General features: G+C 39.7%; 1 protein-coding gene and 5 gene segments (V, D, J or C); all 6 read right to left on the bottom strand.

Moving 5' to 3' along the window:
- LOC115457532 (immunoglobulin gamma-1 heavy chain-like) overlaps positions 1-13,243 on the bottom strand; it is a 428,753-nt gene that overhangs the window by 29,304 nt on the left and 386,206 nt on the right. The window lies entirely within an intron of this gene.
- LOC115457538 overlaps positions 1-13,243 on the bottom strand; it is a 440,220-nt gene that overhangs the window by 205,396 nt on the left and 221,581 nt on the right.
- Positions 1-13,243, bottom strand: part of LOC115457534 — a 344,279-nt gene that overhangs the window by 113,800 nt on the left and 217,236 nt on the right.
- LOC115457536 overlaps positions 1-13,243 on the bottom strand; it is a 357,793-nt gene that overhangs the window by 134,744 nt on the left and 209,806 nt on the right.
- Positions 1-13,243, bottom strand: part of LOC115457537 — a 367,844-nt gene that overhangs the window by 168,552 nt on the left and 186,049 nt on the right.
- The window catches only part of LOC115457535, a 274,317-nt gene continuing 266,909 nt past the window's right edge, over positions 5,836-13,243 (bottom strand). Inside the window, 4 exon segments of the C gene segment in view lie at positions 5,836-6,388; positions 8,230-8,562; positions 10,043-10,372; positions 10,859-11,164. Of these exon segments, the coding sequence occupies positions 5,988-6,388; positions 8,230-8,562; positions 10,043-10,372; positions 10,859-11,164 (1,370 nt within the window).

The following is a 13,243-nucleotide window of genomic DNA, read 5'->3' as shown; positions in this document are numbered from 1 at the left end:
GCATATCTTGAAAATTGGCACTGGATTCACCAGAAGATATTTGGAAAGCCCTACTATTTGTACAGCTCAGCCAATTCACATCAGTCCAGACAAAAATGCATTCCAGGCTATCCAACACCAAGATCTCCCAAGCTCTGCTAATACCCCTCAATCTTTTCCCTCAACTTCCCTTGCTTTTTCAATTCTGAGACAACTCATCACTCTCTCAATGCACCTCACTCCTGGGTACTATTCCAGTATTGACCCCCCCCCCCCCCTAGGGGCTGCCAGTACTGCTTAATGATGCCCCATTATTCCAATTCCTGAATGTATTCAGAGTGTTGACGTCCATATTTACAAAAAAATGTCACTATTGTAAGATGTTTTTATGACTTGAACACACTTGATACAAGGCGGAGTCAACCTGTGATCAACATCTCGATATCATTTGCACATGCATCTGGACTTGCATCTCTATAGACTTCACTTCACTAAAGCTTTAGGGGTGTTTTATGTTTATCTTTACCTTAAACAGAGTTACTGTAGCACTGTAGAAGAGACTCAAGAGGAATAGGACGATAAACGTGGAAGCGGTTGTCCAGAGACTTTCAAATTCCTTGTCTTCGTTAATGTACAAGTATTCAACTGAAAACCATGGAGTACAACAGGTCAGTTAGATTATTCTCTTCATTCTTGAGATTATGCATTATTCAGAATTTTTCTTTACTTACCTGACCAGCAAACAGCTAAATTATACTCTTCAGGTTAATAACAGTAACAGGGAAGCATTGTGTTTGTTATTTTGCAAGCTCTGGTTAGAAACAAAGCGGCTAGGTGGACGGACTTTACAGGCAGATACTAGAGACAGATATCAAACAACACAGACTAACCATTACTGTGTTTCATCAGCTTCTATTTTAAGTACTTTTTAAAAAATCCACAGGCTTTTTTTTTTGTCTCTTAATTCAGCGTTTAATGGATGATTCCCTTCAGTATCCAAACAATTTTTTTTAGAATGCCATTCAGTTGGTTGCACTTTAAACATATGCTCCAGTATAATTTCAATAAACATTGCTGTATTCAGTACCACTGGGACAGAAGCCAACATTAGCAACGTTAAGGAATGGCAAACCAGTGGTCTGTGTCATATAGAAGGGTCACCTGCATGAAATTGGCATGGTGAAAGAGATCAACCTTTTCTTCAGACTTCAATTACTGGACTAGATTTACTAAAATGCACTATTGCATTAGTGTGCACCAACACACTTTTTAAAAGTTTGGTTGTATCCCTTAGCAAACCTAGCCCATTGTTTGCAATAGAACATGGATGCAATGACAATTCTGGTGACTTGGAAGTCGAGAAAAGAGAAGGAATAGAATAAAAACCAAAGACAGATGGATTCTGGTGAAAAGGGAAGGGAAGAGAATGACGCTTTTGTGTTGATGGATTTGCCAAAAGATGCATATTACATTGACCACTGTCATCGACAGTCTTACAGTGGTAGGTGATGTAACTTGACTGTCTATACAGATTGAAAACGGATATGATGGATAGTTTGACACGTGTATGTATGTGTTACCCAATTTTCACCTGTTTGGCCAAGAAGGAATTTAAAAAGAAGCTTGCCAGAGAGGTACAACTAATAATGAAAACTTTTAAAAAGTATATTGGAAGCAAGAAGTTTATGAGGGAGTCAGTTGGATCACTAGATGGCCAAGGAATAAAAATTGTACTCAGGGAGAACAAGACCCTAGCAGAAAAAACTAAATGAATTATTTGCATTGATCTTTACTGAGGATGATGTTGGGTTAATACCCTCACCAGAAACATTATTTGATGGTAATGATCCAAAGAAAGTGAGGCAGATCACTATGAAACTAGAAGATGTGCTAGAGCAAATTGACAAACTAAAGGGTAACTAATCACCAGGCCCAGATGGTATTCACTCCAGATTAAAAAAAACTCTAGTATGAAATTTCAAACCTTTAGAAATCTCTAAACTATCATTAAAAATAGTCCCAGGGTTTCAGGAGTGGTCTAGGATACTATAGATCAGTGAGCCTGACACCAGTCTAGGCAAAATGGTGGAAGCTATTCCTAAAAACAAAATTACTGGCTCTATGGATATACATGACTTAATGAAGAAGAGCACGCATGGATGCATCACAGTGAAGTCTTATCTTACTAATCTATTAGATTTGTTAATGCATAAGGGTAAGCCAGTGAATATAATGATTCTGGATATTCAGAAGTTATTTGATGAAGTCATTTGTGGGTGAAGAAAATTTAAAAAACCTGGCATAAAGGTAATGCCTTATTATAGACCAGTATCTGGTTAAAAGACAGAAACAGAAAACAGGTTTTTAATTTTAAGGGGCACCACCCTTGATCCTAGGAATGTAGATAGAGGGCTCCAAAACAGCTTTGAGGGAACATTGGTACCAGTGCTGTTGAACGTATTCATAGGTTGCTACATGTGACTTGGTCAGATTTGCAGATGATACAACATCATTCGATGTCGTTAAAATAGAAGTGGCATGTACGGAATTATAGGAAGACTTTGCCGGACTGAGGAACTTGGCTTCCAAAATGCTGATGAAATTTAATGTGGAAAAGTATAAAGTGATGGAAATAGATACGGAGAAAATTTATTTATTTATTTATTTAACACATTTATATCCCTCATTTTCCCACTTAGTTGCAGGCTAAATGTGACTTACGGAATACCGTAAGGGTAGGCTCCGGTTCAGTAATACAAATAACATAGTATATTAGAAAGCATGTAAAAATGCCTGTATAATCCTAATTATAGGTGCACAATGTTTGGTTCCATATTAAGAGTCACAACCAAGAAAAAGGATGCCGGGGTCATTGTGAATATAAAATCCTCAGCTCAGTGGGAGGTGGCAATCAAAAAACAAATCGAATGCGAGGAATTATTTTGGAAAGAATGGAAAAGAAAGTGGAGAATATCACAATGCCTTTAAATCCATCCATGATGCATCTTCACCTTGAGTATTTGTTTGCCGCTCTGGTTGCCCCGTCTCAGAGAAGATATAGCGGAAGTAGACAGAGGCAGCAGAGCGCATTTTTGGTGGGATGGTCAAATGAACTAATCTCTGGCCCTTCCTCCCAACATCTCTAGTTGCTGATGCTGTGTTGGGCAAAATATGGATGGGGCCATGTCCCCTGTGGCCACCCTATTCTTCTGCCTATAGAACTTAAAAAGGTATGGAACATTGCAACAAAAATGATAAAGGGCTCTCCAGCTTGGAGAAGGCTGAGAGGGGATACAGTAGAGGTTTATAAAATCATGAGTGGGGTGGAACAGTTATTTCTCCCTAAGATAATATGAAGACACTCCATGCGACTAACAGCAGCCAAAATAAATTCAAGAAAGTATCTTTTTTTTCATTCAATGAACAACCAAGTTGTGGGATCTGTTGCCAGAGGATGTGGTCAAGGCTTCTAAACTCGCTGGGTTTAAAAGAGCTTATGACATGTACCTGGAGGAAAAGTCTATAAATCATTATTAGTCACATAGACTTGGGAAAGTCACTGTTTATCTTTTGGAATAAGCAAATAATGGGTCTCCTCTTTTGTGATCAAATGGGTCTTCATGACCTAGATTAGCCAGTGTCATGTAGACCAGATCCTGGGCCATTGACCTTTGGTCTAATTCAGCACAGCTTCATTTTTTATGGGTGTTGCATGATATACATATATACTTTGGTAATTTCCAGCCAGTTGGTGGTGACGGTTGACGTCATGGCCAACCAAGGAATGAATTAGGAAACACCTCTGTTCATATATACCTAAGCATGACGGATTGACAGTTGCTATAGGGTAGGCTTGAGAACGCTATATTTGAGTGAGGGATGGGTGGGTCCAAGTTATTGCCGAAGAAGGCAAATTACAAAGAGAGGATTGTTCAGTGGTTCTCTTAGGCCACCCAATCTATATTCATTACTGCCTAGGTATTGCATTTATTGTAAGGATCTTGCATTTGTTCAACATTATTTTTGACTAGGGCTATCTATTTTACGTTTGACCCATTTATGGACCAGAATTTGAAATGTGACTTTGTTCAAAGTTTGGTGGCTCAGATATAGAAAGAACTTCTTTCAGATTTTCAAAGAACTTTTCAACTTGGAAATATCTGGACTATTGAATAAGATGGGGTTAGTACCCTTTAGTCACTCACTTGAATACTGCACCAAAGGGCTCATTTTCCCTATAGGCAGTGAGAAGGTTTATCATAGTGCTGCATTAGGAATTGGGATTAGGTAAAAATTAAGACTGCATTCAGTGTATGCTGCCTGTGTACTCACAGAAGCAATGCATCTATTTTGTCTAAATGTGCTCTGTCCTGGTGCATTTAAGGTTGTCTACGCATGGACCCAAAAATGGTGTATATATTGTGTATGCACGTGGCAAGATTTGGTCTCTTCTTTTTATAAAGTGATTCAGGTTTGGACTCTGGCTTAGGAAGACTGTAGTCGGATGAGTCCAGGGAGGTGATGCTGATGCGTTGTACTGAGGTCACTGAAACCCAACATTCTTGAACTTAGCATCTAAAGCTCTTGTGAACAAGTGTGTGTTTGTCTTGTACAATGCACTGTGCAGTGGTGGCCCCTACATAAACAACTTCACAAAGGTTTAGTTTTGAAGAGATCTTGCCCTACTCCTACGGGCCTTTATAGCAAGTTTGTGGTGAAAGGGTCCCTGTTCAATAGGTAGTGACCCCTTTTTACTGCAGTGGGTAACAAGGCCAAAAAAAGAAATGGCCATGTGGTAAGTTCGCACTTGCCGCGCAGCCATTTCAAGGGTAGCACTTAGTGCCACCCATTGAGGTGGGGGTAAGGGTGCCCATGCTAAGCTGGTGGCACTGCCCAATTAACACTGGGTAACCCCTATGCTAGAATATCAGATTTGATTTTCTGTGGCACCAGAAATGGAGAACACTGGGGCAGAGCTACAACCGCTGCCCGCATTAGGCTGGTGGTAATTCCAGATTGGCGCATGGCAAAGCCCTTTTGTTGCACGCCAACCCCATAGTAAAAGGGCCCTTTAGTCATTCACTGTTGGTACCCTGTTCTGTTTTTCATTCATATCGGGATCACCCTGCTGACCGATACCCCCTAACGCTGTCATTCTTTTGCCCTTCTAGAAGCCACCAGTTACGAGCAATTGTAGAGATTTTGTGTTTGAAGACTCCATCAACAGTTTGGATGTTGTTGTCGCATGAATGGAGAATGAACATTTCTTTAGAAGGTGTTACTCAATTTGCAATGAATGCAGGCCACATAATAGGTGATTTTACACTTTCTGAAAGGTTGTGCACCTCTGTTCCCTAATCGGATGTGATCAGCAGAGCATGAATTTCTGTTCGAGATGTCAGAGTATGATGTATTGACAATCTCCTGGACTGCAGAGTTTATCTGCATGGCCTTAGTGTATTTAAAGTATAAGGTGGGTAACTCAAAAAAAATAATGCCGTTCTTGGTTTTGCATGGCGAGGTTGCCTTTTGTTAGGTGAAAACGCAAGCTGAGGCAAACATTAATGGTCTAGTACAGCCTCCTCTCCCTCTGCCATTTGTCCACCTGTAGTGACCACTATCAATCAGCTGCTTAAGTAAAGTGGTAACACACAGGGTTTATGGGAGGGTGAAAATGGGTATGGGGTAAACAGAATCCATCTGGAATAAAGAAACTGGAGACAAGAGAATTGCTAATGAAATACGCTGGTACGGAGGAATGGGCGAAGGAAGCAAAGGAAGGGGGGGAGAGAATCAGAGAGAATGCATTTTCCAAATGTATGCAAGAAAAGAAACATTTTATGAAATTGAGTTTTTTTTTATTTCTACTTTTTAAAAATGCATCCACATTTTATTCCAGAACATTATATATATATATATATATGTATACACAAAGACAGCCATCTGTTTGTTCAGATGATGCCAGCATGAGTGGGGAGGGATCAGTCGGGTCATTTGGCAAAGAGTTGTTAAAAGTTACATGTACTAGTAGAGTCTGACATCACAAGAGATACATTGACGAAGGTGGGTTTACCAGAGGATTTGTCAGTGGTCTTTGAGATAACTTGCAAAGGCAAGGCCTCATGGCCAACCATACAGGTGACACTATCCCCTCTGCTCCAGCTTTTTTCTTCTATTGTCAATTTGCTGTAGATGGAAAAAACCTGATCTCCGCTTGAGTTTGTTTCTGTGATGGGCTCTGAGTTGACGTAGTCATCCCTTTTCACCTCCTGATCCTGGACAAGCCATTTCACAAACATGTCCTGGGGGCTGTACCCTTTCGCCAGGCAAGTGACTGTTGCGCTCTCTTTCAGGGCGAGTTCCTCAGAGTGAGGTGGAAAGATGTGCACCGAGGGTGGAGAAAGATTCTCTGCAGATGAAATGGAACAAAGTTGGTCAATTTCCTTCGGAATAAGAAGAGTGTCTGATTATACATCAATATCAATGATATGCTTTGATGTCCCCATGCATACTTCCTACCCACCCCCCTCCTCCCACCCTGTCAGACTGTCATAGTAATGCTTGAATGTTTTCACTTATATACACTGTCAGCTAGCACATTTGCTTATTTCCGATCTGAGGAAGAAGGGCAACCTTCGAAAGCTAAATCAAGAAATGTATTAAGTTATGTCCAATAAAAAAGGTATCATCTTATTTTCTCTTCCATGTTTTATTTTGTTTGATTTCTATTGATACATTTAGGGGAAAAGGAGAAGGGAATCTTCTTTTTATCCTTCAAACACCTTTAATAGCACAGCACAGAACCTGTTCCGGACCGTTTTGGAGGCAGGTTTTCTCAATGATCCACCACTACCCCAGAAAATGACCCGCTTCCTCATATTCCCCCGAAGCCTGATGCACCGATGGGAAAAATTCCCCTCTATTTCCGCTCTGTTTTAACATCTGTCTCGACTCCTCTCCCAAGAGCCCCCCCCCCCCCCAGTATTCTATTTAGTAGCTCTTCCATCTTGTATTTCTTTCTATGTATAGGTTATCAATAGAAATCAAACAAAATAAAACATGGAAAAGAAAATAAGATGATACCTTTTTTATTGGACATAACTTAATACATTTCTTGATTAGCTTTCGAAGGTTGAAATGTATTAAGTTATGTCCAATAAAAAAGGTATCATCTTATTTTCTTTTCCATGTTTTATTTTGTTTGATTTCTATTGATAACCTTTAAGAGTGGACTAACACGGTTACCACACCTCTCTACTTTCTATGTATAGAACTAGTAGCCATTTTGTTGTTCTGTTTTTCTGTTTCACATTTTGTGTCCTCTCTTTTTAACTGTGTTTACCAGTAAAACAAATGAATGACAGAACCTAAAATGTTAGGCAATCAATGTTTTTTGGGTAAAAGACTTGACTTTATTCATATCTTCATAAAATATGGTAGATTTTGAATTCAGAGGTTGGGGAAAATCCTGTGAGGATGACATTGATTAATAAGATTGTATGTTTTTTTTAATGCTTTTGCATAAAGGATTGTATAATATTGTTTTTGTATTGTTGCATTGTTATTATTATTATTGAGTGCAACTGGAGTGCAAACCCCCTGCTGCTTTTAAACTTTACTAAAGATTTTTTTTTCAAGAGGAAACAAGATGCGTCTGTTGTAAGCAGACATCACTACCACCAACTAGTTTAACAGCCCTGAGACCTAGCAGTAATGCATCAGGTATCTTATGGAAGGCGCCAGATAATGGCTATTTATTTATTTGATTTATATCCTGCCTCTCATCTAAGCAGGCTACAGATAAAACACACACAAAACTCGTATACAAACGCATCAATAATGACATCTTTCCAAGTTAACTCTTAATCACCGTCTAGCGTAAGCCTGTACAAATGAACATGCTTTCAACTTCCTCCTAAAATCATGTACTGTTGATGTTATCCGAATAGTGCCTGGCAATTTGTTCCGTAAAATTGGGCTAGCAAAAGACAAAGCACCCTCTGCAGTATCAACATAGTGAGCATTTGCCAGTGTTTGACATTTTAACTTCTTTTAAAGGTAAACACAATTTGAAACTGATTTTGAAGATGGTTAGGTTGAGGTAGCTTCTTTAGTATCAAGGATGTTTGGCAACCTTAGGAAGGACGGAGCGTGAAGATGGCCATTTTATACACTCTAATGCACTACATAGTTGGACAGGTAGAAAATGCTCTGCCTTCCAAGAAGAAATAGTAATAATCATAAGCTTACCGTTTCCTTTGCTCAAGGACTTAGTTTCAGTGGAAACCAAATCAGGATGAACCACTTTGCAGGTAAACGTCTCACCACCATTCCATTCTGTGGCACAAACAGTAGCAGTGCCGGTTGCCGAATAGAGGTTGCCTTGATATACTGGGTCTGATATCTTGGTTTTCATTTCCAGCTCTTTCCCTTTTTCCATTTTGTACCAGGATATATTTAATCCTACTGCTGATTCCATGTTCGCCACCACACAGACTAACTGTGCCTCCTTGTTGTTAAAAAAGTCTTCGAATGAGGGACGCACAGCTGTCACCCGTATAGCTGTGTTACACTCAGTGACATCTGAAGGTAAAAGAAGAGAATACTTGAAATATTCACCTTCCGATATGTTTCTTGCAAAGAAATACAAATGCTTTATAATGAATCACGGTGATACAACAACCGTGGAAAGACTATGATTAAAACTCAAACCTAAATGGCCAACTTTACTAACCTTGGTGGCTGCTGAAAAACTTGGTAACGAGAAGCGAATGTTGGCTGGATTATTGGTTTTGGGGAAAACATAGCTGAAGGTGGTAGGTCTTGAAAATGGCTCATGAGCAGAAGAGATGAAGGGACATCGGTGGCAGATTTTGGGAAGGCTTGGGAGAGATATGGAGGACGGGTAAAAGGCTTGGGAGAAGGGAGCTGGTATTGGGTTGTATCATGAATTTTGTATGTGTGTCTACCTAAATTAGAAAACTCTTTTTGGGGCAGACTGGACGGTCTTTATTTGCTTCTGTTTTGAATGCTATTGTGTTGCTATACTTCTTATGTATAAGCAAACACGATAACGGACGAGCAAAATTTCATAAAAGATTTTTGCTCAAAAAAATTCAGAGAGAAGGCACCTAACAATTGTAACTTTAATTAAATAAACAAGCCTCAATTGCCTGGGCAGAAGTCACGGACGTTTTCTGTTTAAAACCCTACAGGGGCTAGCTATCAGCTTCTGTGGTAAACTGCGAAAACAACTCCTCACCAGGGAGAAAAAAAAGCAGTTACTCACAGACTCAAATACAAAACCAAATTATAATGCCTTCTCAACTTAATTTTATTTGCATTCAAAAATGTGTTCCGCAGGATAGAGCTTGACAGGCCAAGGAAAATGCTCCACTTATCTCTGTAATGAAGTGTTACCATAAAAATTAAAATGTATCTACAATAAGCTAACAGGAGCAGTTCTTTCCATAATGTTAATTAACTACCCATTACATTACTTATTATTATTATTAAGTAGGTTCCTACCTAAGAAAATGAATGTTCAGACATTGCAGAATACAACCCTCAGACTCTTAAGGGACTTTTTTACTAAGCCGCCTAGCCAAGTATGTGCATTTTATGCATGCCATCCGCTATGTGTGCCAGAAAATTTTCCGGTGCGTGGCACTAACTGGGCGGTAATCAGCATCGTACGCATGCTGATTACCGCCCAGTTAACGTGTGAGACCTTACCGCTACGTCAATGAGTGGCAGTAAGGTCTCAGGCCCAAAATGGACATGCGCCAATTTTCATTTTGCCGCACGTCCATTTTCAGCCACGTGACTCTAACTGGGCGGTAATCAGCATTGTACGCGTGCTGATTACCCGCCCATTCGGAATCTGAGAGAAACCTATATTTCAGGGACTAGAACAGAGATTGATTTCAATAAATTGTGAACCCTGCAATGTCACTAATATATCCAGGACTGCCTTATCTACAACATGCGTGGAATTTATGATACATATGCACTGAAAAGCACATCTGATGGATGGGCGGCTTCACAGCGTTTAGTGACTTACCAGAGGCCAAACTCTTGCTGATGTTCCTGGATTCATGAATTTCGGTCGCGGGGTGATTCACCTCACATGTGTACAGTGCATCCGAGTCCCATTCCTTCTTGGTAAGTTCTAAACTGCTGACTTGGGTAAAGTCACCTTGGTCATTTTTTTTCAGCATGTTGGTAACGTTTCCAGAGGCAAATTGTTTTCCATTTTTTAAATATTTGATGGTGATGGGTTCGGGATAGAAGTCACTTGCCATACAAACTATGTAGCCCTTGTGGCTGTTTGAGTTCCAGTCTTCTTTGGAAGGAGGGTGGATTGATATAATAGGAATTTTGGGTGATTTGGCTGCAATACCAAGTGGAAACCATAATTATTTAGCAAAACAAAATATATAATGCTATCATATGTGCCTATTTCTTGGTAATAGAAAAATATCGCTTCTGTCTTCCCGCTGTTTTATTTATCTAGCTTAAGAATATCTATTTTGGAGACTCTGTATTTAGCATCAATTGTTACAGATATTCTTTCTTATGCATTATTCTTTGTTATGTGTCCAGTACTGTTTATTGTAAGCCACATTGGACTCAAACTTGTTTGGGATAATGTGGGCTATAAATGTCATAAATAAATAAATAAATCTATCTGAACATTCACAGTGTGGTGTATTTATTTTTCTGCTGTCTACTCTTGTCTTTCTTCTCCCTATAGTTCTTCCAGAAAATGGTGACCTGTACCACCCATCTTTTCTTCTGTGACTATGAAGGAGTCAGGAAATAGGTTTGAATATTTGTCACGCTAATGGGTTACATCCACAATGTTTAGATTACTTACGGGGACGATGGGACACTTCAATCGTCTTTGGCTTGTCTAGGGCTGAGTGTTTGGCCGTGCAGAAATATTTCTCTTGGGAACCTCCTTCAGTGTTGGGAACTGTTATATGGCTGCTGGTTGAGTAAGTAGTGGAATACACCGAGGGGTACGTCGTGTATCCTTCGGTCAAGTTCTTGTTGTTACCATCGGTCCACGCCAATGTAATATCACCGGGCATAAAACGTTTTGCTAAGCAACCAATTACTGTCGGATTCTGGGATGCCCCACAGGAAATCATTGGGTAGAGACTTGGAGCAGTCTTCTCCGCTGAAGACAACGTGATTGGGGAAAGGGAAGGAAAAGGGGAGAGAAAATTAACATACACGTTAAAATAGAGGAAGCCCTGATCTTGAAGAGCCCACGGTAAGTTTGGGAAAACAGAGTTGAAATGGGCATCCAGACCAGCAAGGCTGAAACATTGGTCTAATGTATGGAGCCCCGTCATTGGTGACCAGTGGGAGCTGAGGAGCACACAAATAAAGACAAATCTTGATTATAAAGCAAACATTTTTCACTTTACATAGAGACAAAATAACCCATTGGTTTCCTTTTGTTGTTTTCTCTTTCTTCCCCTTTCATGCTCTTTTTTCCGTATTAAGAGCTAAGTCTGAAGAGCTGGACAATCTGGTGCTTTGCTCCCAGATACTTTCTCGTCCATGAAAATAAAGGGCTGAGATGTGGAGAGCAAGAGCATAGCAGATGAAAGCTCTTCCAAATCATGATGTCTTCAAAGTATTTTAATGATTCATAATCATTATTTATATGACCTTTCCAGTTTTGCAATCATGGTCTTTTAACCTGAGAGCTAATTCCTAAATTGAAAAGGAAAACAAAGCATTTTTTTGCAATTTAAAAGAAAAAATATGTCTTGTTTTGCAGTTCATGGTTTTAAGATTTCACATTACAATGGATGGAATGTCATTAGCTTGCAGGAAATATCCTTGAGGGAGAAGGTTGCACACATCAAGGAGAGAAACCTTCATTAATGTTCCTTGATGGCACAACAATGATATCAAAAGAAAGAGAGTTCTGAAACTTATTTGAAACAGCCTGTGTTTTAAATATTTTTCTCACTAGCTGTAGAGCTTTTGAGTTCAATGAATTATTTTTAAAGGAACTGGAATATTCTTTACTGAAAGGCACCTTAAGATTTCACTTAGCATTAACTTAACCAGAAATGGCTCACTGGGGAAATTTTTCCTTCATATTGAGACTCTTCCACTTTTACGACCCTTGATTTCTGAGGTGTCAGTATTCAACTGTCAGCGGTGAGTGTTTTTCTCTCCGCTGGTGGCGTTCTTCCTGGAGTTTCAGAACTGGGACCTATGAGGTATCCAGTTTTGAATATCTAGTTTTTAAAAATCTGCTTAAGTCACTATTCAGCACTAAAGCAGTCATGAGTTACAGCATAAAAACAGAACAGACTTTTACATGGTCCCATTGGTGTGGTAAGCCTGGTTGCTTACCTCTGGATTCTATATAGTGAACCTAGAGATCTGCGTTGAAATCCAAGCGTATAACAACGCACATAACTTAATCGGCTTAACAAGCTAATTAGTGTTGATCACAGCACTTAACAAGCAATAATGAACACTAATTGGCACTAATTAGAATTTATGCCCACAGTTCGCTAAGCGTATTCTGTAATGCACGTAGGCAAAAAAGGGCTGATTATGGGCAGGAAAATGGGCATTTTGTGAGCGTTCAAAAATGTACATGCATCCTTATAGAATATGGCCCAGTTTGCATAAATCTGCTTGCCGGGATTTATGCCACATTTTTATTGGTGCAAGTGGAGGCGCATGGTTTTAGGCGCTGGGATATCAATTAAGCGTATTCTACGTACTGCGCCTAAATCTAGGCACTGCTTATTGAATACGTTTAGTTGGCAATGTTTCCTGTGTGGATTTTTTTTAGGCACCATTATATAGAATCTTCCCCCTTAAGGGCTGAATATCAGAACTTAAGTGGCCAAGTGCTGACTCCGCTCCTGGAACGTTCCCGACACAGCTGGCTTTGAGTTCGATGCTAACCATGATAGTCAGTAACATTTAGCCATTTAAGGGCCTCTGAAAATTAATGGCTAGCCCCGACCAAGCAATTTAACCAGGTCAGTAGTTGGCTAACATTGCTTTGAATATTGGGCCCTGAGTAGATGTTCCATTAACTCAGTAGAAAATATATTCTTATTCACAGAGCCAAATTTACCTTTTTCAATGTCCATTTTGAGGGTAGAAACTGTGGACCATGGGAGGGGGTAATTCTATAACATTGTACTCGTATTTAGGTACCTAGAGGGTGCCAATATGGTGCCTTGTCTATAAATCAAGGCAGCTGCCTACTTTC

The sequence above is a fragment of the Microcaecilia unicolor genome, chromosome 14 (assembly GCF_901765095.1).
Source record: "Microcaecilia unicolor chromosome 14, aMicUni1.1, whole genome shotgun sequence".
Taxonomy (NCBI): domain Eukaryota; kingdom Metazoa; phylum Chordata; class Amphibia; order Gymnophiona; family Siphonopidae; genus Microcaecilia; species Microcaecilia unicolor.
This window is presented reverse-complemented; position numbering and strand designations above follow the sequence as displayed.